At 54.1% G+C, this 24,815-nt stretch overlaps 13 protein-coding genes across 13 annotated transcripts; 7 read left to right on the top strand and 6 right to left on the bottom strand.

The window, feature by feature from the left end:
- K437DRAFT_276180 (uncharacterized protein) lies at window positions 1–3,798 on the top strand (the record flags this gene model as incomplete). The annotated part of the gene is made up of 3 exons (XM_013385369.1): window positions 1–2,204; window positions 2,274–2,757; window positions 2,817–3,798. The coding sequence occupies exons 1-3, from the start codon at window positions 68–70 to the stop codon at window positions 3,796–3,798; spliced, it is 3,603 nt and encodes a 1,200-aa protein (XP_013240823.1). The 5' UTR covers window positions 1–67.
- A 198-nt stretch (window positions 3,799–3,996) lies between these two features.
- On the bottom strand, window positions 3,997–5,433 carry K437DRAFT_251080 (putative cysteine synthase). The gene is made up of 2 exons (XM_013385370.1): window positions 4,963–5,433; window positions 3,997–4,885 (listed from the first exon to the last, which is right to left on the bottom strand). The coding sequence occupies exons 1-2, from the start codon at window positions 5,276–5,278 to the stop codon at window positions 4,032–4,034; spliced, it is 1,170 nt and encodes a 389-aa protein (XP_013240824.1). The 5' UTR covers window positions 5,279–5,433; the 3' UTR covers window positions 3,997–4,031.
- Window positions 5,434–5,681: 248 nt separating this feature from the next.
- On the top strand, window positions 5,682–8,049 carry K437DRAFT_296256 (uncharacterized protein). The gene has a single exon (XM_013385371.1). The coding sequence runs from the start codon at window positions 5,726–5,728 to the stop codon at window positions 7,865–7,867; it is 2,142 nt and encodes a 713-aa protein (XP_013240825.1). The 5' UTR covers window positions 5,682–5,725; the 3' UTR covers window positions 7,868–8,049.
- Window positions 8,050–8,461: 412 nt separating this feature from the next.
- Window positions 8,462–9,654, top strand: K437DRAFT_251083 (uncharacterized protein; the record flags this gene model as incomplete). The annotated part of the gene is made up of 5 exons (XM_013385372.1): window positions 8,462–8,864; window positions 8,944–9,035; window positions 9,063–9,195; window positions 9,269–9,330; window positions 9,405–9,654. The coding sequence occupies exons 1-5, from the start codon at window positions 8,541–8,543 to the stop codon at window positions 9,652–9,654; spliced, it is 861 nt and encodes a 286-aa protein (XP_013240826.1). The 5' UTR covers window positions 8,462–8,540.
- Window positions 9,655–9,710: 56 nt separating this feature from the next.
- On the bottom strand, window positions 9,711–12,665 carry K437DRAFT_20345 (uncharacterized protein). Its single transcript, XM_013385363.1, has 4 exons — window positions 11,487–12,665; window positions 10,184–11,415; window positions 9,823–10,059; window positions 9,711–9,747 (listed from the first exon to the last, which is right to left on the bottom strand). Exons 1-3 carry the CDS (start codon window positions 12,483–12,485, stop codon window positions 10,029–10,031), a joined length of 2,262 nt encoding a protein of 753 aa, XP_013240817.1. The 5' UTR covers window positions 12,486–12,665; the 3' UTR covers window positions 9,711–9,747; window positions 9,823–10,028.
- K437DRAFT_259280 (uncharacterized protein) lies at window positions 12,434–13,245 on the bottom strand. Its single transcript, XM_013385373.1, has 2 exons — window positions 12,584–13,245; window positions 12,434–12,491 (listed from the first exon to the last, which is right to left on the bottom strand). Exon 1 carries the CDS (start codon window positions 12,954–12,956, stop codon window positions 12,774–12,776), a length of 183 nt encoding a protein of 60 aa, XP_013240827.1. The 5' UTR covers window positions 12,957–13,245; the 3' UTR covers window positions 12,434–12,491; window positions 12,584–12,773.
- Window positions 13,049–13,794, bottom strand: K437DRAFT_20221 (uncharacterized protein). The gene has a single exon (XM_013385361.1). It carries the CDS (start codon window positions 13,583–13,585, stop codon window positions 13,181–13,183), a length of 405 nt encoding a protein of 134 aa, XP_013240815.1. The 5' UTR covers window positions 13,586–13,794; the 3' UTR covers window positions 13,049–13,180.
- Window positions 13,795–14,002: 208 nt separating this feature from the next.
- On the top strand, window positions 14,003–15,353 carry K437DRAFT_270465 (uncharacterized protein; the record flags this gene model as incomplete). Its single annotated transcript, XM_013385374.1, has 2 exons — window positions 14,003–15,161; window positions 15,283–15,353. 2 exons carry the CDS (start codon window positions 14,003–14,005, stop codon window positions 15,351–15,353), a joined length of 1,230 nt encoding a protein of 409 aa, XP_013240828.1.
- Window positions 15,354–15,472: 119 nt separating this feature from the next.
- On the top strand, window positions 15,473–17,577 carry K437DRAFT_20335 (uncharacterized protein). Its single transcript, XM_013385362.1, has 4 exons — window positions 15,473–15,993; window positions 16,091–16,164; window positions 16,263–17,119; window positions 17,189–17,577. The coding sequence occupies exons 1-4, from the start codon at window positions 15,620–15,622 to the stop codon at window positions 17,516–17,518; spliced, it is 1,635 nt and encodes a 544-aa protein (XP_013240816.1). The 5' UTR covers window positions 15,473–15,619; the 3' UTR covers window positions 17,519–17,577.
- On the bottom strand, window positions 17,366–19,014 carry K437DRAFT_259283 (putative porphobilinogen synthase). Its single transcript, XM_013385375.1, has 5 exons — window positions 18,897–19,014; window positions 18,712–18,803; window positions 18,446–18,603; window positions 17,667–18,380; window positions 17,366–17,597 (listed from the first exon to the last, which is right to left on the bottom strand). Exons 1-5 carry the CDS (start codon window positions 18,908–18,910, stop codon window positions 17,571–17,573), a joined length of 1,005 nt encoding a protein of 334 aa, XP_013240829.1. The 5' UTR covers window positions 18,911–19,014; the 3' UTR covers window positions 17,366–17,570.
- A 910-nt stretch (window positions 19,015–19,924) lies between these two features.
- K437DRAFT_211915 (MFS general substrate transporter) lies at window positions 19,925–21,621 on the bottom strand (the record flags this gene model as incomplete). Its single annotated transcript, XM_013385376.1, has 4 exons — window positions 19,925–20,236; window positions 20,332–21,139; window positions 21,225–21,378; window positions 21,471–21,621. Coding segments are annotated over 4 exons (1,425 nt in total), but the record flags the coding sequence as incomplete, so codon positions are not given.
- A 127-nt stretch (window positions 21,622–21,748) lies between these two features.
- On the top strand, window positions 21,749–22,551 carry K437DRAFT_20479 (uncharacterized protein). The gene has a single exon (XM_013385364.1). The coding sequence runs from the start codon at window positions 21,877–21,879 to the stop codon at window positions 22,342–22,344; it is 468 nt and encodes a 155-aa protein (XP_013240818.1). The 5' UTR covers window positions 21,749–21,876; the 3' UTR covers window positions 22,345–22,551.
- A 1,333-nt stretch (window positions 22,552–23,884) lies between these two features.
- On the top strand, window positions 23,885–24,812 carry K437DRAFT_20505 (uncharacterized protein). Its single transcript, XM_013385365.1, has 2 exons — window positions 23,885–24,557; window positions 24,637–24,812. Coding segments are annotated over exons 1-2 (474 nt in total). The 5' UTR covers window positions 23,885–24,085; the 3' UTR covers window positions 24,639–24,812.
- The last annotated feature ends 3 nt before the right edge of the window (window positions 24,813–24,815 follow it).

Raw genomic sequence — 24,815 nt, forward strand, 5'->3', positions numbered from 1 at the left:
CACCGGCGTCCTGTGAAGGTTATCACCGCCGCCGACCGAGCCCGAAACGTAACGGTTGCGAGACAAGATGGCGACACTGTACCAATCGTTTCTGCCGCGTTCTTCCTCCGCAACATTGCCGCCTGGCTCATTACGATTTTCAACTGCACAAACATCCCTTAACCAGCAACAGCAACAGCAACAGCAACAACAGCCATCCGCATCTACGTCCACACTGCTCCCCGCCAAGTCTTCAGCGGATACCTCCGCTGACCAAAGTGCTTCCTGGGCGTCAGCAGCAAGCAGCACCGTCAAAGGTATCTTCAGTAGCGCCGCCAAGCGCTTTTCACTGTCGCCTCAGAAGAGGGGTCAAGAGGACGGCGATGCAAGGTGTGCAAAGGGTGAAACTTACGCCATTGTCTCGCCACTCTCCAAAGGAGAAAGCGCGTCTGTCCCACTCGTATCCACGCCGCCGCTCTCCCCGCTTCGACGCCAGGTTCTGACGCCACACTCATCCCCCTCTTACCCGAGCCCTCTGAAAGCATATTCACAAGATGCCTCAGTCAAAGATTCGGCAGCGCTTAGTCCAGCACGATCGGGATCTAGCGGCACGCCTTCGCCACCGAAGAAGAAAAGGACCGAACTAGATCTGCAGCAACTCCAACTCCCTTCGCCAGAAAAACTGCAAGCCCCCAATTCCAGCGCAAGCGCTGCTGGCTCGATCGTTCTCAAGAAGCGCCGCTTGGAGGACGCGGATATTTCGTGGATATCCACGTCAGAGCGTGCCGCGGACGAGGTTGAGCACATCTCTTCGCCTCCGGGCGCAACCAGCATCGATGAGGAGGAAGCTGCTGAAGAGCTCGTGCCCAAGAAGCCGACGAGTCAAAAGATGGACCGGTTCGGCAACCCGCTGCTCTGCATGCCACATGCTTCTATCCGTTGTGCGCCGCGCGCACGCACGCTGCCGGCTCGTTCGAAATGCCAGCGCGCTCTGCAGTTCGATGAGGACGAGGACGATCAGAGCGCCTCGTCTGACAAAGACGGCAGCATCGATGGCCATGAAAAATTTGCTCCGCGCAGCAAGAAGAACAGCCTTATCAGTCAATCTCGCAAGCGCAGGAGTGACCGTCAGCTTCCATCAATTGACGAATCAGAAGATCAGAGTGGAGGAAGCCATGAGGGAACTGGTGGAGGGAGTGATGGAGGGAGCGACGAGGATGACGAAGATGTCGACTTCCTTGCGCTCATCAGGAAGAGGGCAGCGGCCCGAGTGGAAGCGCGCAAAGCAGCTGGGATGGAGCCCGTGCTCGATGCCGTCACAAGGACTGGGATCACCAGCAACACTCGTACGCCGGAGCTTGGGGTCCTAGATGACGGGCCCATCAGCACCAGAGGAACGCGCATTCGAATGTCGGCTCTGGAAGCTCAAAAAGGCTTGTCAGGAACCCCCAGGAGTGCTCTGATTGACAAGAAACCGATGCTGCTTGCAGCACGGTCGAACTCGCCTGCGCGCGATACACCCAGGAAGCCAAAGAATAGATTTCTGGATAGGCTCTTAAAGAAGCGCCAGGATGACCGCGCTCGCGGCACGAATGCTGCTGCTCTTGAAGCGCTGTCCAAGCAAATCAAAGCAGCCGAAGTGCTAGAGGAGGCAGAGCGCGGGCTTTTTTGGTCGGACGGCGAAACAGTCGAGGGGTGCTCGAAGGCCGGGGAGCGCTCCAGCGATGTCGAGTGCGAAGCCTTCGACACCTGGGAGGATATGCGCGCGGGATCCGATAGCGAAAGTAGTATTAGCTATGAAACGAGTCCCAACAAGGCGGCACAGAGCAAAGCGCTGGGATCGAGCCCAGTCAATTTAGCTGATGTGCCAAAGGGAAACGGAAATGCGCATGAGCTCGACCATTTCCGCTCTCTTTTCAATGAGATAGCGGGAGATGCTTCCAAAGGTGCCATTGAATCTAGAGAATCAAGAGGGAATACCAGAGGAAGCAAGTCAAAAGACAAGGATGTGATGGATACACGCGTTGATGTTGTCGATATTGTCGAGGCAGATCGCGCTCAAAACACCAAGCAGGACGAGGCCAATGCCAAGGCCAAGCAGTTACGCAAAGACACGTGGTTTTGGCTGCAAGAACACATCGCAGTACCCAATGTCTCGGTCGCAACACCTTGGTCAGCGCCGACTGGTTCCAAAATTCTTGATGCGGCAACCCTAGCATCCAAGTGTAAGATAATTTGGCTGCGAGAAAAGGTACGAGCCCTCCCGGTTGACAGCCGCTCTCTCCCTTGTGCAGCACCAGTCGCTTTGCATGCATTTTTTGAAGCAGGTATTCTCCACAATTTTATCGGTCACCTCATCGTGAACGAGTGTGTCGCATCACACATCGCGAGTTGGCTTGCCGACCTCGCGATCTATTCTGACTTCCATGAAGCAGCGCTATCGACCATTGCTTGCGCAATTTCCGAAATCGCCCACCCCTTCCATGCTCGGGCCTTTGCCACAGCCCTATTCGAACGCATCGCGCGCTCTTTTTCGATGCTAGGAGCGCGCCCTCTCGTGCTTAAGACCTGCCTAGACGAGAAGGCTAGGAGTCTGCCTCCTCCCACGAAAATGGCTGCTCAGCGGTACACTGGAACGGCAACACTGTCGACAGAATCGCAAAACCTGCTTCACCTTGCTGGTAAGCTGAACGATGCAAAAACATGCACTCCGATGAAGAGAAGCACACGACTACGACTCACGGGCAGGCTCCTGGATGTCTTTGACCTTCTCGCACAGTGAGTAGATCGGTCGATCCTTGCAGAAATGACCCTAATGTGTCTCTCTTTCGATGCAGGTTTGATCAACTGAGCCTAACGCCGAAAGGCGTTCTGAAACAAAAGGATCGTGCCAGCGCTGCGATGCTAGTATACTGGCTCGGACTGGATTCCTTGGAAGGGCAGCAGACTCGGAGTCGAGCGCTCGCTTTGAAACTTTTTGGAGGTCCTGTCCTTCCAAGTACAGCTCGGGACGCCTCACTATTTCCGTCGCTTGACACGGACGGTCAGGCCTCCATCGCGAGGAAGTTAGTTGAACTGCTCAAAGACAAGCCATTCTCACATGTCCGACACTGGCTGGAGCACTTACCAGCTGAGAGCCCAAGCTCTCGGAACATTTCAAGATGGGTCGCAGCCTCTTGCCTAGTGCACCGGCACAGCCCAGCCATGGCGCAACGATCTTTCGAAGTTATCGAGCAGGCGTTACCGGCAGTTCTGAAAGCTATCGATCATGAAGACCCAGCTAATCCGTTTCACATCACCCAAGACACAGACTTCACAGAGTTGGAATCCGCGCCCATCGTCGTTCTTTACGCTCTTAGTGACTTTGCTCTGCAGATGTGCTTGAAAAACGCGACCGCCGCCTCAGATGTGTTAGATGATGGAGCGGCGGACAACTGCCGCTTTGCCACCAGCGAGACAGCAATGACAACGAGGTTGTGGACGCCGCCGAACCCCCGATCGGCGGTTGGTCAAGCTTTGGACTGCTTTGTCTGGCTCTACGGAATGAGGCCTAAACATGACAAAATCCGGCTCTTCTTGTTGGAGGCGCTCGAAAACCGCTTGCGCGAAGCCTCGACTCGCATTACAGACAGCAAGGGCCAGGCCATCGCCAAAGGAAAGGCGCGCGAGATGCTTGTCCGCGTGTCCCTCGCGTTACGCTATATGCATTCACTTTATGGTAATCGCAAGTGCAATGACAAGTTTGACTATGACAACGGAGATACCGACATCACGGATCATTTCCGACCTCTCATTTCAAGCTCCACGGCAGGTCCGTGAGCCAGTGGCACACGTAGACTCTGAAATGTACTCCTGCATTCCGGTGTCAGCAGTGGCCCGCTCATACACCGCTAGAGAACTCATAGAAGGTCCTTTGGAGGTTGCCAACGATGAAATCATCATTGGCACAAACAGTATTAGATGCAAAAAGAAGGGACTGAAGCTTTGGGATGCAAGCGGTAACGTAGCATCTTTTCGCTTCACGGGCTTGATCATTTGTAATATCAGGCATTTTAATTTAGTACAATATACTTCTGGAGGTGTTCAGGAATGGCGTTGACAAGACCTTTCGACTCGAGCCATTTTCGGCTGAAGAGACGGGCTTGATAGCGGTAAGCGCCGTCGCAGAGAATGGTCACGATACGACTCCCTTTGCCGAGTTTTTGCGCCATTTGAGTTGCAGCCACAACATTGAGAGCAGAGCTGGCACCGATGTAGATACCCTCCTCGTCGAGACAGCGGTATACCATCTTGATACTCTCCTCGTCTGGGATATGAAGGCTTCCGTCCAGCAACCCGATGTCAGGCTTGAGATTTTCCGTGACACGACCTTGACCAATGCCTTCGGTTATACTGCCGCCCTGTCGCTCCATCAACTTGCCTCCTGATTGAATGTACGAATGCAGGACACTCCCAGGAGGATCAGCAAGCCAGCACTTGATCTTTCCTCCGCTCTTCTCTTTAAGGTACCGGGTTGTCCCAGCGAGTGTACCGCCGGTGCCGGTTGCACAGATGAAGCCGTCCAGCTTGCCACCATCGGTTTGCTCCCAAATCTCTGGGCCGGTGGTCTCGATATGAGCTCTCCGATTGGCCGTATTGTCAAACTGGTTCGTCCACACAGCATTGTCGAGCCGTTCAGCATGACGGCGAGCTTGGTGGTTGTAGTTCTCCGAGTTGTCAAACGCAACGGCAGGGACCGGATGAACTTCTGCCCCTAGCATGCGCAGGAGGTCGATCTTTTCCTGAGATTGCGTGTTGGGCATGTAAATGACACATTTGTATCCCTTCGAGCGGCAGACGTGCGCGAGACCAATGCCGGTGTTTCCGGCAGTTCCCTCCACAATAGTACCCCCAGGCTTGATCAGGCCTGTCGTAGGAAAGCACCAAGTGTCAATGCTAAGATGGAAGCAATAACCAGGTCCAGCATCGTCGCGGTAGTCTCACCTTTCTCCTCAGCATCCTTCACAACAAATAGTGCTGCTCGGTCTTTGACACTACCACCTGGCTGCATGAACTCTGCCTTGCCCAAAATATCGCATCCGGTCTCTTCGCTGAGCTTGTTCAGGCGAATGAGGGGAGTATTGCCGATTGCACCGACAAAGCCCGCGACGGGGTTGAGGTGCGCCGCTGCGACGCGCGGCATTTGAGCAAGTGCCATCGTGCTAGCGCTGCCAGATAACGCACGACAGGAAGAGGTACAAGTGGAAGCAAGAAGAGCAGGAAGGCGCAGTGCAGCTGCCGAGCTTGCAATGCTGGCCATGATGGACTTGGCCTTTCCCAAAGGTCAGCCGTCCGCGCACTCTGCACTCTCTCCTCTATCAAGGACCTTCCAGGCACTGATACCCTCCGCCACAGTGAGAAGAGAGCCTGCTTGGAATCGAGCACCCGACGATGAGACTGCGTGGCGAAGCGGGAGCGCCGTGACGAAGTACATCAGTTTAATTAGCAATGTATGACGATGGACGGACATAAGTCATCAGCATCATGCGCACGAGCCAGATAGTTCATGTGGGTGCGCATCACGTATATCTTGACGTGATGAGCATTTCGGGCTTTCTTCCGGGTTCCGCTTTTTTTTGTTGCTGGCTGCTCCATGCGCCTTGTTATTTCATATATGTGAGCACATTCCACTCGGTATGCAGCGTTGAAGAGCCAACGCTTCTGACAAGTTCTTCATGAGCACTCGCCGCCCCCATGCCAAGCGAAAATGCTTCGACGCGGTTCAAGGCAGGCCACGCACCTCGCGTTTCGCGATGCAGTATTCGCAGTTCTGGGGACGCCATCCGGCGGTGGCTCGCTTGAACACCGTCGAAGGCTCTCGCACGCTCACGCCGGTTCGTCCTGGCCGGTCTTGGACATACCCGGCCTTAGCCTGCAACAGCTCGTAACACAATCATTGGCTAGTCATTCACATTATCATCCTGAAACGGAGCTTCTTGGCGCCAGAGGACAACTCGCACGGAACCAGTTCCCTTCCCTCGACTTCGTGCCCTTCCGACCACCGCCTCCACCATGCTCAGACCAACCCGCCAAAGCTAAACCAAATATCGGAGTTTCTGACATGGTACAAGCAGATATGGCATCTCAAAGCAACCCAATTGGCCTTTTCCCTACCAAGCATCCATTGCCGCGTCTCGAGCAAGCGACTCAAGCGTTACTAGCCCACGGAGACATCGTCGCAGCTATGTCCATCTGCGCGCGAGACGTAGAACGCCTGCTTCTTGTACGTCGCCGCATGCATGCACAGGGTGTCACTCTGGACAATCTGGTCTCTGCGGGTCACCTTTCAAGCCTCGATACAGCTTTAGATGATTTGGTTGCGTTCCTTCAACAACTAGTAGACCAGCTGTCACCAACCCAAACGCGCTCTGCGAGGAGCCCTTTCGATGACCTCACTTCCTTGCAACAACGTTTCATTCGGCGTTGGAGGCCTAATCAACTATCTCAAGAAGCGGTGATGTCGCTCTCAAAAGAAGCGCTGGTGCTGTTTGCAGCTTCAGAGGTGTTCGACTCCTTCGGCGTGCTTGGTCGTCGGCCACCACCGAAAGCGGCGAGTACCATGCTGAGTCTGTTCACAGAACATTTCGACCGCATGGCATTAGGAGCTGCAGCAGATGTCATGCTTACAATTTATGCCACCGACAAGACCTCGAAGGGGCAGTGGGAGTCGCCAGCTTGGCGCGAGCTCATGCAGCAACTTGCCCTCGCCCTTGGCAAAGCTGGAAAACCGGAAAAAGCGGAACAATTGTTCGCAGAGCGTAGCGATAACTACGAAGGCGAGCCAAAACGTGGGGATGAAGAAGACGCAGTTGCTGATACGGATGAAGAATCCGTACTTTTCCGACCGAGGCCAGGTGCGGCACCCACCGCCAGCAAGCTTAGAGGCGACTTGGCCAATGACCCCAGGATCTGGGCGACCTTGATTGAGTGCCGAGTAGAAGCAGGAAACCTCGCTCATGCGGAAATTTGGCTCCAACGCTACCGCGAGTACGTTGCGCAAGCAGATGCGGCTACCTATGCAGATGCTGCAAAACCATTTGTTGCGATGATGCGCGGCGCCGTACGAACCAAACCCAACTTCATCCGCAAGAGCCCAGAATTTTCAGCATTTAGTTCCGAGTGGCGAGCTGCTGGCTTTTCGGATATCAACATTGTCCGAGCCTACAGCGTCCGTGCGATCAAAAACATGATGCAAGCGGATGAAATTTCGCTCGACATCCCCGCGCTGAATCTCCTTGTCGCATTCGAAGCCAGCAACGCGCAAATCTACGCGGTAGCTGACCTACTACTTCAGCTCGGCGCCACTCTCCAGATGAGAAATGGCATCGTTCATCTGCAAACTTACGAATGCCTCTTTCGCGCACAGTTCAGTCTGGTGATGCATGGGCTTGGACGAAGAGTGGATGCGGCGTCCGTGAAGCAGATGTGGCAACGTCTGGAGCATGCGCACATAGATATGCTGGCTTCTCCTTCGCGGCTTTTCCAGCACTTGCGCTCCAATCGGAGACTATTGCTTGGCAAAACCGGCGAAAAGCGGGGTCCGTCAACCAACAAACTGCTCGTCAAGCTCCTCAATGCAGCCATCAAGGTCTTGCTTGCAGTTGGAGATGACAAAGGCGCAACAGAAGCGTTGGAGATGTTCACAGAGTATGATCTCGAGCACGACACAGTCTCTTGCAAGAATGTTTTCCTCGGCCTGCTCAATTTAGCACAACGCCAAAGTGGCGACAAGGGTTCACCACAACGACTCGCGAAGCAACTTCAGTCTGCGTCTGTATCGCACAATTCGAATGCTCAATCCGCGCCGACCATTGCCGACCTTGTGGACTGGGTTCGCCAGGGCATGTAGGACGTCTCGCTATCACGACGTCCAATTATACACGCCGCAGCTACAAGTCGTTGTCACCGACGCACTGCGATGGCGGGTCCCTGCTTGCCAGCGCAGGTCGCCCTCCCACCACCCAGCGTGTACCTACATGTCGGACTTCTCTTCCTTCCCATGGGCACTTCATTGTAGATACTCCAAGCATGGATTTCTCAGTGATGATACTGTTTGGCCCCCTGGCAGTCACAATGCACTCACGAAAGACGCTTAGACCCACAGCCGCAGGGTTTTTTTCTTTCTTTTTAAATCTTCGGATGCTCCGATCAGATTGAGTCAATGGTCAACAAGTACCATTTCATATACCTTGAATTCTCGATTCTCGACCAGTTATGCTCATGTTCCCCCACCTGATGTGAAGTCGGAGTTCAAGTTTAGCCTCTCCCAACGCCGTGATATAGAGCTAAGAAAGCATTCTGCATAGTGTGCCGTCTTGTCTCTGGCTGAAGGCCGGACCAGGTCCTGACTATCCGTTATCATCATGAGCGCTTTGCTTCTGGAGGTCGTCAGACAGTGTCACAATCACAACCCATGGCTTGACCGTTCGTTCGGGCGCGTCATATACGCTCCTACGACAGCTGGGGTCGCTGATGGACCTCTGATACAGGAGTCCTATCTTCCCGTATCTGGCGTCGGCTTCATGCCGTGGACGATCCAATCAGACTTGCAAGATCTAGGCCTTTTCGACAATGAGGACAGCCTGCTGCAAGTTAAACCTGATGCAACGGTCATGCTCAACTTTTCCGGTCGGACGGAAAAGGAGAGAACACAACAGATTGGACAGCTGGTGCAGAAGCTAAGAGAAGGTGGGCGCTTTCCATCTCTTGATGGGTGGAGAGACGAACTTTATGCCATTTATGGACCAGAAAGGTGTGGGCTACAACAGCAGCGCGAGATTCTTTTCAAGATGGAACGATCAGCATGCTCGCTCTTCGGCTTCGCAACTTTTGGGGTTCATTGTACGGTAAGCATAATTCAATGAGGAGAATCAGCGTTCTCATTTCATTTACTCATTCGCATCATTGTTTCGTCACTTGATTCAGGGCTATACCGAGGACATGAAAGTCTGGGTCCCGAGACGGTCTAAGACTAAATCTACTTTTCCTGGAATGCTAGACAACACAGTAGCAGGCAAGTGAAAATGAGGGAGAAATCGGCGAAGTTCTTCGCTCATACTTTTTGCCTCACCATCTGTAGGAGGCATAACTGCAGGTGAATCGCCCTTTGAATCGATGGTACGAGAATGCGGCGAGGAAGCCGGGCTGGAAGACGCATTCGTGAGGTCGGGGCTCAGAGTGAGCTTAGAGTATCAGATCATGTCACCGTCGCGAACCCATTGCGAACTTACCTGAAACTCTTCCTTCAAAGTCTACGGGCGCCATTTCGTACTTCTACAAGAATCATCAAGGCCTCACTCAGCCAGAGGTAGAGTGCGTCGAACTGAAGCCCATGCACAGCTTTTATTCGCATAGAGACTGATATTACGTGTGGATGCTTTTCGCAGATACACATACGAGATCTTGCTGCCTTCAAAAGTAATTCCGGCACCAGTGGATGGCGAGGCTGAATATTTCACGCTTATGAGCTTCGAAGAAGCGATGCAACGGATGCGCAACTTTGAATTCAAGCCGAATTGTGCGCTTGTCTTAATTGATTTCTACATCCGCCACGGCCTGATCACTCCCGATAACGAGCCAGACTATCTCCAAATTTTGACGCTCATCCATACAGATCTCAAGCTTCCCGGGCCCTGAGCTCAGGAAATCTATTTTGTGCGAAAGCATGCATGTCGACCATTAAAATAGCAAGCCAGAACACGGGTGCAAATGCACAGATGTTGATCCACACTATGCGCGCCGGACCGTGACATTTCAGTGCGGTGATATCGCGTGCATTGCTTTCCAATCTGTCTCGGACCTCACATATCGGTGCGGCAAACATGACTTCGTTCGATTCCGTCGCAGGTTATTGAAGATCGCCTGCAGAGGACGCAGCCTCGAGCAGGCTTTCAAAGCCCATGACGAAGGCTGGTGACGGCATGTTGAGTTTCAGCTCCCCACAGGTAGTACATGCATGATCCTCTGCTTTCTCGTCCTCATGTACGCCAACTTGCTCTTGCGGTTGCAGCTCATCGCCCGCCGAATTCGCCATGGCTGAGACTCGACGTGAGGTCGGATGGACGCCGGTGTGTTGTTCGAAAACGCAAGGTGTAAGCACGCTGTCATCCGGTGCGATGAATCAGCTTTAAGGTATGAGAACAGGTATACATGCTCCCTCACTCACCCGGATGGAGTCCCAACCTTGATCGAAAGCAGCGCACGCTCGTCCGCACCTTCAGATCCTTGCTTGGCAATGGTACTTGCGCGTTGCACAATGGGGGAACCATCAGACTTTTCAGACGCAGGAGACGTCTCTGCTCGAGGATCCTGCTCCTCCAGAGAGGGAGTGCGATGAACCAGTGGACTCGGACTTGCGTCACGCGAAGAGCCTATGTCTGTGCGATAGGGTATGTTCGCCTCTTGGTGCGGCGGGAATGCCTCTCCATGCTCTGTTTCGTCTTGATCGGATATTGGGCTGCGTGGCGTTGAGCGTAGCGAGCTGGAGAGCATGAGTGCATTCTGGGAAACCTCGGAACCGCGAGCTGGGTCTGCGAGCCAGTCGCTAGAACCGTGCTGCCGCTGGATGGCCACCACATCATGCTGTTCATCCTTGAGCTCTCTCTCAGCCAAATCGGTCCTCTGCAAAGCATTGTCGTTGGATGCATGCCATGGCGTTGCTTGAAGCCCATCTGAGTCCTGAGAGCCGCGAAGCAGCGTCATTGCCTTATTTCTGAACGAGTTCAGTAGATCTACCCCAGCCATACTGTTTTGTGCTGCTAGCTCCTTCGGGAACCGCCTGCTGAAAAGGGATGGGAAACCCCTGTCTTGGAAAAGAGGCGAAGCCGACCACAATCCAGCGTATTCATGACCAGGTGCGGAGTAACTAAGGCTTGTTGGATTGTTCTGTTCGGGTATGATACCTGATTGGAGCGTTGAAGGCGTACGCGGGGCAGCCTCAGAAGGCCAGTGACGCTGGTGTGTATCAACGACAGAAGATGCGGCATGGCCACCGCTTCCTTCCTCGACAGAGTCGTACATTTCTGCTTGCACTGAAGTTGACTGCATTAAGACTCGGTGAGGCACTTCTTGTTCTCCTTGCATCTCCATTTGTGCCGCAGGCATTGACGGCACGATGCTCGTCAAACTGGCAGCAGGTACGCTTCCACGCTGACCAATCGACGGACTGACTGGACCGAGGGAGCCAGATCGAGAGTCGAATGGAGTTTGAGACGCGCTCAGCACGGAGTTACCACGAAGACTGGGAATGTTGGGCAGCACACTTTGGGCAGGCAAGCCGTGCAATCTTCTGAGGCGTGAATTTTCAAGTTGCAGCCTGCTGGCCAGCCGCATCAGTTTTTCATTCTGTGTGTTCGCCTTGTCGATCTCCGCTCGGTGTTCTTCGACGCTATGCTCCAGCTTTGCGGTTGAACAACAAAAAGCAGTTCAGTGAGTTTCCAACGCCGAGGGTGCTGTACAGCAAAACTCACTCCCTGCACATACGCTTGCTTTTTAAGCTTGAAGTTTCGCTGTGCATTGCGGTTCTGCTGTCTTCTTCTGGCTCTTTGCTCTTCTGTACGTGGTGGCCTGTCCTTATTGCTTGGGCGCCTTGTACGCTTGCTTGTAGAAGACTTGATACTGCTGCCATTCGCACCATTCCCATTCTTTTGTTCGGACCGGACGCTTGACTGGAGAGACGAACGAGGTGCATCGGGTGAGGCGACGTGAGCCTCTGAAATGCCGACGGGCAGGCCTACGGTTTCTGCCAGTGAAGACCTAGCATCGAGGTGCTCGTTGGAGGAGATGCCCCCATCTTCCCGGTACATCAGACTTGAAGAGGAGGTATACTGAGAGAAGTGTTCTTGCTGGCCGCTGGTTTCGTCTCTGAAGACAACAGGGCTCGATTGAAGAGGTTCCGCATTTCCGCCATTCACAAGATGCTCCATATTCGGGCAGACCGGCGTCGGTGGGATGTGATTATCGTCTCTGCTCGTATACAGCGCAAGCGGGTCAAGCTGCTGGCGCCGTGTGGCATGTGCGGTCGCAGGATGCTCGACATGTTGCGTATGATTCACGCGCATCCCGGATGTCTCGAAACGATGGTCAGACGGTGTATGCGTAGCACACTCGTCTTGGGTCGACGACAATGGGGGGAGGTAGGACACATGGCTGTGAGAAGAAGGCAAGAATGTTCGATTGATGGATAGGTGCGACGCCGAGCCCGGTGGATTTTGTTGATCAGTTGATGCAGGTGCCGGTGCCGCAAAATACTGCGGGGGATGCATTATATGTGATGGCTGCAGTGGATGTTGGAGCATGGACGTCTCTGGTAGACGCCACATCTCAAGGGGGCCTTGCTGTAGCCGCACAGAAGGAGCGTGTAGATCAAGGAGCTGCGATGGACGAGCTTCTGAGCGCCTGTCAGATCCAGCCAGCTGAGCGTAGCAAGATAGCGCTTTGCTCTGTTGTGAGTCATCCATAGTGAACATCGACTCCTGAAGCCCGGCGCATCGAAAAGTAAGGTCTCGTGGAAGATAGAAGACCACAGTCTGGCCTCGTCAGCAGGTTAGCGAAGGGACTCGCTCACATATATATGGCATCACGTTGTATCCTGCCAACTTGCAGTCTGTCTTTCCCGATTCCTCCATCTGTACAGCCTATCTCACTGGCTGCGCAGTCTCACCACCCTCTCATCACGGTCATTCGAATTAGGGAAGGGAGTCGAGTCGGTCGGATGAAACCATTTCGGCACACAATCCGTGAGTTCGAGACCCCGGCTAACGATGCTCATCAGTGGAGTACGACATGGCAAACAGTGGTAGTGTTAGCCCGTGTACTAGTTTTTGTGAATGGGGCTCCGGGGTCTGCTGTCGTTGCTTCGTCATCTGCACTTGTTTTCTGTCTTGCGCAAGGTTGCTGAGCACAGCAGAGCCGACGCCCGATGGCGCGTCCGTCTCCATCCGTCACGGAGACGCTTGTTCATAAAGACTGTCAAGATAGAAATAGATCGGCTGAAAAAGCGTGGAGGAGTGAAGTCAGAAGCTCATAAGTGCTGAGTTCAGCATCAACGCGTGCACGCGCGACCAGTGTCGCCACAGGCCCGGGGGGAGCGCAAGGGACGTAAACGTCGAGCGTCAATATTGAATGACCTCCAAAAGGGGGAGATCCAGTGCGAGCATCAACGTCAACTGACGTAGGGCTCCCTTGGATTGGTAGTGGAAGGAGAACACTGGAGATCGTGAACGGCGAAAGGTGAATGTATGGAATTGAATGAAGGCGTTGGAAGAGACCAAATGAAGAAATGAGAGCTGCGGGTGGAAAAGAGCCAACGACTCACCCCCACTTTCATTGTACGGTCGTTGTGTTGCCCCCATCTCCATCGAGCTCTCCAAGGCGCTTCCTCAGCTTCCACGCTCGTCCCACCATTCTGTGACAAGAACATCATTGACTCTTTCTTTCGTGTGCTGACTATCCTGACTGGTTTTCCTGCACCCAGATTGATTCTATTCCCTGACATCCAATGGAGGAAGCACACACCGCCAGCGGCGAGAGCGCGAAGCTCATCAGAATGCAAGCGACTCATCCGCATACCGTCGCCATGCAGTTTTGCGACCTATCCATATATCCAAAACCCATCGTGACTCTGACAGTTACTAGCGCTTTCTGATCACGTCTCACCGTCCTGTTTGTGCTTGTACAATGGGAACAAATTTACAAACAGAGTCACGCCAGGAAGTTGCCAAGGACCTACTTGAGCATCGTCGAGACAGGAACAAGCAAATTTGGTAACCTTAGCTGGCGCTCCACGCGTCTTTTTAACACTTGCCTGATCTCTTTGGGTCCTTCTCTCGCTCCTTGAGCGTTGCCTGGACAAACGCTGATCGACTTTATTGCTGATTGGGCATTCCGACTTTAACCTTCCCTTCTAACCACCACCCCCGCTTTACGGTTCGCAAGCGGAACCTTCACCGTCATAACGTTGGGTGCTTCTTCATTTCTGTCCGCCATGTCATCTTCGATCGCACGCAACCTGGCTACATGGCTCGTTCTTGCGTTCCTCCTGGGAAGTGGCTTCTCTGGAACGAATTGCATCGCCGCTATGGTGAACGGAAAGCGCTACACTGCCACCTGCAACACTCCTCCTTGGCGTGACCCCAATGTCATTGATCTGACCCGCGCCGATGTAGACGCATGGCTGCATATTTGCAGGGGCGTGTACAATAACAGCACTAGCGATGGTCGTCTGAACGACGAACAAGACGGAACGAGCGGTATTCGATTCGGAAACGCCACAGCCGCCGAGCGTGAGGCAGCAGCAGAACACCAAAGGATCGTGAACACCGTCGTTCCAACGGTCCTGCTCGTCGGTGTCCCCCTACTGCTTCTGCTTGTACTGCTGCTGTGCCGCGCATGGCAAAGGCGCTACAAGCTTGCCGCTTTGTGCATCCTGCCATTCGCCAAATGCTCTCGCTGGCACCGCGAGCACAACTTCAAGCGCCAGCAGGCTAGGTCCGCGGCTGAAATTCCCGATGCGTTTTGTTTTCCTGATGAAAGGAGCGATCAGGCCAGCATAAAGACTCAGGTGGCTAGCATCGCCAGTTCAAGTACCCTCGGCCTCCGCCCCTACGATCCCGAACACCACTGTCGTCCACGCCGGGTAGAGCAATTGTATGATCGGTACATCCAGTTGGACCGATTTTTAGTTGCCAAGCGTGATGCGGATAAGCGCGAAAAAGAGCAAGCAAAGTTTGAAAAGAGACAGGCTCGCAAGAAAGCCTTTGGACGTCCCGACAGATACTCGATCACATCACGCTTCGCAACCGCTGGCCCAGCTCGAGCCCATGAAATGTCCAATTTCAGCATCCCACGCGCTCTTTCTCGTACACCAGTCTCCGTCGACCTTCAAGCGCCCTCCGGAGCACTCAACTCTCGCTCATCTTTAGGAAATGCTCTTCAACTCGATGCAGGCAACGGCTTCGCACCTCAACCGGTTAGCGCGTTCCCAGGCCTTAGATGCAGCGATGGCCGCGCGCAGAGTCGCTCGGTTGATACTCTGCCTCTATACGCGGCCCACAGGGACAACGATGCTACTATGACCAAATCCCAGTCTCAAACCACTAAAAAGGAGGATGTCACGGTCGCATCGGCCGTTTTGCCCAGTTACAGTCAGCATCATCTTTGCGCAGACGTCCAACAAACTCAAAATTGACATAAATCTGCGCCCTTTTGTGCGGCACTCTAGCTTCGTGGACTAATAGGTCAACTAGCTTTTCCAGCTACTATCAGACTCTGTCTCAGCCTTTGATCCCGGCGTCATCCTCCTGTCCGTGTTCGCGACCAAGTATGGCATAGAGTAACGCAGATTAAGGACAGTAAGCATTGTAGAGCCTAAATCAACCCTGTCTGTTATGCAGGTGTGTTCCCTTTGTCTCGCTCTGTCTTCCCTACTCGCCTTCATCTGTATGGGCCCATGTCCCTTCGGGCTTCCTGAAAAGACCGTGTCAATATGTCAATCGTTGACTTTTCCCTTTGCAAGTGCCCTGTCAGCAAATGGGAATCCATCTTCTGGACCTCTTGCGGGAAGTGACTTTGCAGATATATTCACCACGCGACTTGTCGATTGATGAGAATTCTTCAGACTGTTTCAATCAACCTCCGTAACGCAAACGATCACCTATTCCTGAACGTTGACGCTCACTTCGGCAGCCATTCAAATCTACCCTCGTGCCCCATTTCCGAAGGCTTTGATTCCCAAGATATGTTTCACTTTGAGAAACGCAGGAAAGAGAGGGCGAATGCGCACACTTCCATCACACCCATGCGGCTTGCTGGGCAACGCCGCAAATGGAGCGATACGTCCGCTTCAAGTCACAAGCAGAAACGGAAAGCTGCTTTTGAAAAATCAACAGGAAGAGCCACGAAACCGATTGGAAAACTGCTTCGCAAAAATCAGAAGGAAGAAGATGGCAACAACAGCGACTCTGGCGTGTGGTCAAGGTACACTCTCAACCACCTTCGCAGCGTCTTTCCTGCCGCTTATATCTGTCCCTCAACTGACCTATTTTCATTTTTCCTTGCTTGGACGAGAAAGTAGTGACTGGCAACCTATCTGGCTGACGCTCAATCAGAAAGATAGAACCAAGTCGGTACGAATGAATGGTCAGAATCGTCGCATAGGTTCCTGAGCAGCCCGCCTGATAGATCCCTTTGAAAGCTGACTGTATGCGCTTGATAACCTGCTGCTGACGGGCTCGAATGAGGTTTAGATATTCTACCACGCTATGGAAGTGCTGGTATCTCATTATCTCATGCCACAGGGCCACACAAACGCCTCACACTTCCACCTGGTACTCCTGCACCTTCTGTGCCATCTCTGTCGGCAGTGTCAATGGCCGTCGGTCAGACCCATTCGCTCTCCACTGACAGCCCATGCCTAACGATGAGAAAGTCTAAAGGGCAAGGCACCCTTTCAGGAATATACCGTGCAGAGAATCAAATCACCGGCGCATACAATAGGGACGCGTGCAAAGTCAGCGTTGCTTCTCACACGGTCGAAGGCCATTCTGAGCCCTTCTCAGAATATCTGGACGTCGTCGGCGAAGGCCCTGCAGTCGAACCAACGCGGAAAGAGCACATTCAGTGCCCGCCAAAGTGGCTGAAACCCCTCTGCAAAGGAGCTCATGAAGACCTGAGTGCAGAGCAGGAGCGCGATAAAAGTGAAATGTTGCCTCGTTCTCACTCTGAGGACGACTTGCCTTTCATCGCACAAACCACTTGCCGCCTTCAATTTGGGGAATTCCATGAGTTCCAGACCATTCCAAATCTCTCTGAAAGGGCAGCATGGGCCCATGACCTAATGCAGTGCGGCCAGCGATTTTCGACGCAAGAGGCCATGCGTCTCCAGGCCCACCGGCATATCTACGGAAGTTCGCTCTACTTGTCGCAGCTTCCACATCTGACGACACGCCACGAGGTGATGGCTACCTCTCCGCTTGCGAAGGCAACGGATGATGTCAGCGTGACTAAAGCGGCAGTTCAGCAGGCGGAGGCGAGCTCGTTTTGGAAGGGGAACAAACCCAAACAGAGAGTGTCCTTTTGCTTTGACGCTCCGTTGAGGAGCGCGGTGGGTTCAGGAGCAGCTGTGATCCGCGCCGCCGAGGACTGATAAGGAGTATGCTTGGTGACCACTCAGAACATTAACTTCATCGAGAAACAACTCAATCATTCCGTTATCTTCAGGCCTCGCTTTTCAGTCTCCCCTTCGTCGCCATCAGCTTCACACGCTCTGGCGGCTTCGAGTCACAAAGACATGGATCAGCAGTCGTTGGACGAGAACAACAGCGAGTCTCGCCTGGAAAGTAGCAGCAGCGGCTTCTGCTTCAAAATTCGTGACTGTTTCAATACCGAAAGTCTCGACACGCTTGACATGGAAATGAGCGAGAAAATGGGTGGACGCAGAGTGCAGCGCGGAATCGATGAATTTGAGGGCGACCCCAGAAAGGAAAACGCTTTTCGAGGATAATTACCCGCAAGCGAGGATGCTGTTCTGTAGCTCTCAGTCCGTATACAGACTTTTACGCTCCATAAGGTTCGTCAAGCCACTGTGAAAGCCAGCGGGTGGGTCAGCATGCAATTCCAGGTCAAATGGAGAAGGTAGTTGCACGACGTACGTCCAAAAATTCCGGTGTAAAGTAGCTGAGCAACAGCGTTGCACCGGCTCTGACAGCGCTGACGCAAGTCTCCTCAGCCATCCTCCTGAGCTCGTATACACCCGCTTTGGCGCCTGCGTGAATCATTGCGAATTCCCCGCTAACCTGGTAAATCGCGATTGGGTGGTTTGGCGCGAGCTCCCTCGCCTCGCTGACAATGTCAAGGTACGGTAGACCAGGCTTGACCATGATGATATCAGCGCCTTCTTCCACATCTCGCATGATCGTCCTCCGTGCGAGCCCGCGCGCGGCGACGGGCAACTGATAGCATCGACGGTCTCCAAACGAAGGAGTTGAGTCGACTGCGTCTCTGAACGGCCCATACAAGCCGCTGGCAAATTTAGCACTGTAGGACATGAGCGTCGTTCGGCCCGCTAAGCCCTCCTTTAATAGACCAGCCTTGATCGCTTTGATGCGCCCGTCCATCATGTCACTCGGCGCTACGCAGTGTGCACCCGCTTTAGCATAATTGACAGCAACTTGTGCAAGGCGTTCGATGGAAGGCATGTTGTCGATCGTTCCGTCTTCAAAGAGGATACCGCAGTGGCCGTGCGAAGTGTATTCGCACAAACACACATCACAGGCGATGTACAGTGAAGGGAACGCTTTACGCAGAGTCTTGATGGCGGAGATGACGGGCCCTTCGGGGTCGTCCGCGAGTGTCCCAATCACGTCCTGCCACCAGAAGTGACGTTCCTTGCTCAGTGTCAGCTGACGATTGACCCGAACGCCTTACTTACCTTGGGCTTGCGCTCAGGCACGCCGAAAAGGATTACGCTTTTCAGTCCCTTCTTAACGAGCGGTCCAAGGAACCCTTCGAGCTTATTAACGCCCCAACGCCTCTGATTCGGCATGGAAGTCAGTTCAATCTCTGCGTCAGCATCATCGGTGATGAACACTGGGTATTTAAGACGGTATTCATGGGTCAGGAATTGCGGTGTGCCCAAGCCAAGGACATGTCAGATTGTGAGGATCGTTGTTGATGCGATGTTGCAGCACTGCTTACAAGGGTACATGAACATGTCCTTGGTCAAGCTTCGCCCTTGCGCTTGCCATGACCGTGAGACGGGATGCTGGTACCCAGAGTGAAGGATCGATCTGCAAAGCCGGTATCAAAGGGTAAAGCATTAGCAAATGCGACCGGGTTGCCATTTTACAAGTTCGGTAGCTGCCCATTACTCGGTTACCCACTTTAAGTCCGCCATGGCAGTTGCCTATCTTATTTGGGTTGATAAACAATTCACAGCGGTCGTCTTTGCGAGGCCATTTATAGCAGCGTATTGATTACAACTCACATGGCAATGGTCCGATACAATCTGAGGGAAAAGTGATTGAGTGGCCTCGATGGGCGTACCTTGAAGGACTTTATCTGCAAAAGCCGCTTGCCATCACGCCCGACGTCACCACACCACGGAACCGTGCCACACGCCACAGGCCCATCCATCCACCAACAGAAAGCACTCGTGACTGCACATCTCGCGCCTCAAATATACTCCACGCGGAATACTCACTTTGGCTCACTCAACTATCTGATCCTAACGATCAATATCAAAACCTGGCAGAACATACGTGGAAACAGAGCTGGCCCGGCAACAGGGTGCTGTCCTATAGGCCCATGCGCATAGGAGCCCCCGAAGTCCTACTCCTACCGGTAGGTTGCGTTTTCAAATGCGTGCTGCGGACGTAGTAAGAATACAAACTAAAAGCGATCGTGATGTGATGCAGTAACTCAACATGGTCGTCGAAGCACTCCAGAGAGCCGTTGCAGATCGCTGCACTCGTGGGATTGGCAAGTCAGGCAGACGGCGGCAGGCGCGGTAGCGGCTGCGTTTCGCCGTGGTCCGGCCGTCCATCCAGCTCTTCGCGCATGGATTCGCTCGTTCGCGCGCGCAAGTGCAGCACTTACTTTGCTTGCGCTGGTCCCATGCGACCGGTTATTAACAAAAATTGCCAGAAAATCCCAAAGCTAGGTGAGCAGACGAAAGTCGAAGAAAGCAAAAGGAAGAGCGCAGCTCTCGCTCTTTCGCTCAAGCCTTCTTGGTGGTATCGCCCGCGTCTTGCCCATTGCCTGCGCCGCTGCTAAGCTGTCTGTCTCCGACATGCTCGATGCTCGACCGGGTGCTGTTGTTGCTGCCCTTTTCGACATCTCCATGGTCGAAGACATGCTTGGCGGGTGTGACGTCGGCCGTGTCCACGTGGCCGGCGCCCGGGACGACGGGCGGGGCGACCTTCTCGAACTCTGCGCCGCGGTACTCTCGTCCAAAGACGATGATGAGCAGCAGGTACGCGCAAACCACGCCCAACAAGATCCCGGACACCGTTGCATAGTCGGGGATCGTGTTCGGCTGGCCTTTCTCGCCCGCTAGCGGGTTAGGAATCTGCAGCGACTCGCCGCCGCGCGCTTCAATTTGCGCCGAGGCGGCAGAGACCATATTACCCAGCTGGTAGGCGACACCGGCAAACGTTGCACGGAACGCAGGCGGCGAAATCTCCGACAAGTAGATTGGGACAACACCCCAGGCTCCTTGGACCTGGTATGGAGAAATTGCATATGGCATAGTAGAAACGCAAATTTTGTCAGCAAACAAGAGTACCGGCACACAGGAGAGAACGAACAACAACGCACGCCAAATTGAATGAAGAAGGCACCGGCTGCGAGGCCACTGAACGAGTTGGGCAGGATCCACGCGGGGATGAGGGTGCCGGTGAGGATGACAAAGATGATAATGGTGAGACGGCGGCCGAGGTACTGGGAGAGGTAGCCAGCGATGAGACCTCCGCAGATGGCGCCGCAGTTGGCGACGATCGTTGCGAGAGAGGCGTAGTGTGGCGCCTTGGCAGGCAAGTCAGCAAACTTGACCTTCTGGATAATGGTTGGGTAGAGATCCTGGGACGAATGGGAGAGAAAGTTGAAGCCGGTCATAAGAAGGACGCCAAAGATGCAGCGGCCCCAGTGCGAGCGGAGCATGTGGCCGAGCTCGTTGACGAACGTCTTGGCCTTGCTTGTACCGCCGAGGTTACCGCGCTCGGCACGCTCCTTCTTCAAGCGCAGGTACAGCTCGGACTCGGGCAGAAGCGCGCGGACGAGTGCGGCAAAGAGCGAGAGGCCGGCGCCAAGGTAGAAGAGTACGCGCCAGCCCTCTGCGCCCTTTTGGGGCACAAGCGAGATGTTGACGGAAGCAGCGAGCAGGTAGCCGACGGCGTAACCCTGCTGGAGGATACCAGAGAAGAGACCTCGCGCAGCGGCGGGCATGTTCTCCAGCGCTGTGGCCGTGGCCATCCCCCAGATGCCGCCCATGCCGATGCCAAAAAGACAACGGACACCGAGGAAGGCAGCGAGCGTCTCCACTTTACCGCTGCCAAGTGAGAGAGCGGCGATGATGATCAGGTTTGCGACCAGGGGCCACTTTCGGCCATAGCGATCGGACAATAGACTGTGTGAATGAGCGAGCAAGGCGGCGATCAGTAGACGTTCTTCTTTCTAACAACACGTCGAGGCGAAGGCGGAGAAAGCCTCACCCAAAGATGGCAGCACCGAGAGGCCGGAAAAGCAGGGTAAGCGTAATGGAGGTAGAGAGGGTGGAGGCAGAGATGGGTGCGCCCGGTGTGCCAAGCGTTTTGCCTATGGCGGTCAGACCGAGCGAGACGGAGAAGAAGTCCCACGCATCCATAGCTGCAGAGCGAGCGGGGTTGTAGAAAACGTCAGCTGCACGGAACCAGCCGGCCGTTGGCCTTGGGAGAAAGGGGAGGAAAGGCTAGACTCACTCCAGGCGAGCCAGCCGGAAAAGAACATGGCCCCCTGCATGGGCGAGAGCATCATGGCCAGCTTGAACGGGTTCAAGGGCGCGCCGGCGCGAGCGGCGATGCGCTCCTCGCGCGAAGGCAGCTTGAAGAGACCATTTGTGAAGTCCTTCATCGTGTCTGCGAGGCCCGCGGTAGCAGTTCGAGCGGGGTGGGCTGAAAAGGTGGAGGGGATGCTAGAGCAGCGTGTCGGCTCTGCTCTGTTAACGATAAAGCACGGGCTCGGTCCCTGGACGGTGGTAGCGGCGGCGGGTCCAGGTCAGCTCAGATACTTGTCCGATGAGAGGTGCTGCGGGCAGGCTGACGACCAGGAGGATGAGGAGGAAGAAAAAGAAGGATAAGTGGGCGCCGAGAGGGGGGCGGGGTGAGGATGCCTCATATATGTATATGGGTCCGACAGAAGAAGAGTACACGCGTCAAGGATCACTGCAACACGGGAGAAGCAACGGAGTGCAGTATGAGGGACAGGACCGCACGGCGACGACTCATCCAAGTGGACCTCTCTCTCCCTCCCCTCCTTCCTGCTATCTCCCCGCTGTATGGGGATGGATACGCCACCACCACTCGGCTACTGAGCTGGTGCACGCTGCTGGTCCGGGTATTCAGCCGCTGCTGTTTTTTGTTATTGTTTGACGGTCATCACTGGGGGGGATACCTCTGCAGAGCCGCCCCGCAACGTTGCTACTCGTTAGAGGGGTGCCTTTTTTCTTTCTCCACAGTCCCAAGCACGACAACGCAGAGAGAGCGGCGGTGCCATGGCTGGTGCCGCCGCCGTGCCATCTGTGCGAATAAGTTGGGATGCGGCCCTGCAAAGCCGAAAGTGTATGCAGCGGCATGAGACCGTAGGCAGCAGGCGGCAGTCTACTACTCCTCTCTCACCCTGCCGCACTGTCCCAGCCGCCGCAGCCGCCGACACCCGCAAGCCGCCGCCTAAAGCGACGCCATGCCGTGAGGCGGCGGGCTGCGAAGGCCTACATTGCAGCATTGCGCCAGTGTGTTTTATATACGTATGCACAAAGATATACGTACATACATACATACATACGTGCGTACTTGCATGGATTCGGGTTTGACCGAAGGGACCTTCTTAGTTTGCGCTGCTGTGCCATCCTATATTTGTCGCAGCTCGCGTCGGCAGGCGCCAGCTCACTCACCGCGGCTAATGGCAAATATCACCGCAATTCGGGGAACCACACGGAAAACGAAAACGCTGATATTTTTTAACCAATTCACCAGTGAAACTTGATACTTGTCTTCCGCAAGGTCGCTTAGGATTCTTTAAAAGTAACCAGCACAGAACGAAAAGGAGATGCGCTTGCCATACCTGTGTTTCAGAGATAGCTTTGCAGCAGGCGGGGTCCATCTCAATATACTCATCACAATCCGACCTCCCCCAACTCGTCGGTCGTCGGAAAGGCATCCCCGTTGGTCAAGCGGGCATTGGAAGTCGCGTGTGTCAAGGCTGTCACCAAGGCATTCACGCCAGGTCATACATGCCCTTGACGTTCCTACCTCCCAGTCAGTCTGCGCCCTTCGTCGGCAACCATGGCCAATCAAGATGAATGACGTCGGCTGAACTGGTCTAAGTCCGAACGATTGCATTTGTTCTTGACCATCGAGTCGGAGACGTCACCCGGAGCGACGTTGACCTATCAGTTGCTTCGGACCACTTCACATCAAGGCGAGCGACGGCGCCTCGCGATCGACGCTTACCCTTTGCGTTCGTTAAATCGAAGCCCGACCACTATTAAGGCTGAGCCGCATTCGCTCGTTGCGCCTGTTACGCAGTGATAGAAGAGCGGGGGGCGAAACGGTAGCAAGCCGGAACTCGGGACGCACATCACCCAGCCGACGGCAGAACACTGAAGAGAAGGTTGAGGAAGAATATGCAATTCGGCTCCAGTAAAAGGACAGCAAAGCTGCGTGCATTCGGTCCGATCTCCGAATATGCGAATAGCTCATTCAAGTCATTTGACCCGACAATGTAGAACTTATTATTATTATCAGGCGAGTCTACTCTTTCTATGAAACACGCCACCGAGCGACTCGCATCAGGTCTATCTTCCAGCGTCCCTGCACGCGCACGCGCCAAAGATGGCTAATGGACGCAAGCTTGCACGTCGGTATAATTCAGGGAGCCACCCGATTGAGTTCGTCGCCAAAAAGGATTACAATGTTGCAGGGTTGGTAGGTGCATGCTTCCACTTGGACGGTTCTCAATTCAAGGTTGTTGTTCGTACCAAATGCTAAGACGTTTCTTCTATACGGAGGCTGTGACTTATTGTATTCCCAGATGATGGTGACAACCCTACCCTTCTCATCCCTGGGAAATCTAATCAGTAGATCGCGATTCGCGCTATCAAAAGCGAGACCCTCTCTCCCTGAGCTGGTATGAAATAGTGTCCGAGTGCGGGGGATAAGAGGCTCCTCCACCGCAATCGTAATCAGCTCCCCCCTCGCTATTTCATTCTCAGCCCCCATGGTTCCTTACACTTCTTGCGTTCGCGTACGCTGGCGGTGCCTATGTAGATGTAGGCAAAAGTCGGTCGAACAATCGAACCGTACAAATTGGACATCATATGACAGCTTACCCCCGGCGAAAGCGGGCAGCAACGATCGCCTCCCCGGTTTTGTTGTACTCATCAGAGTCTACCCCAACATTAACATCAATCTTACTTGTAGTGCAAGGTGTGCTCCTTGCGTTGCACCCGCTAAGAGAAATGACGGCGAGCATGCCAGTCAGCGACGGCGCTGCGACACAGCTTGCATTTGCACCTGCCATCGCTTCTCTCTTTGCACCAGCATCAAGCACACCTCAGGCGGCTTCCTTTTACTCCCAGCAGGAAGCCTATTCGAAAAACGGCAAGCTGGCCTACCTCACTGAGCCTCACTTTGGATATCAGTCCGACAAGCAGGCTGATCGTACCATCGATAGGAAAGAGGAGCCGCATAACGGTAGCTTTAACACCATCGAGCGATGCCCAAAGGAGATCCTGTCCGAAATTTGCGAGTGGGCCCTTTTCTACACTTGCGCCAAGATGCTTGCACTTTGTAAGTTGATTTTCTCAAAGTGAGAGCATTTCACTCTATTTTTGGATGGGAGTGAACGGGCCGGCTGATAGGAGCACAGAGTCTGTGCAACAATGCATCCCCGATTCGCGTACCACATCCGCCCGTTTCTGTTGTCTCATCTTGAGATCTCGTCCGTTCCATCTTTGCAATCGCTGCTTGCAATGCTGTGCGAGCAATCTTCAAGCAGCAGCAGCAGCAGTGGTGACGAAACCTCGGCATCGCTTCCATTCTTCCATT

The sequence above is a fragment of the Tilletiaria anomala genome, assembly GCF_000711695.1.
Source record: "Tilletiaria anomala UBC 951 chromosome Unknown K437scaffold_113, whole genome shotgun sequence".
Lineage (NCBI taxonomy): Eukaryota > Fungi > Basidiomycota > Exobasidiomycetes > Georgefischeriales > Tilletiariaceae > Tilletiaria > Tilletiaria anomala.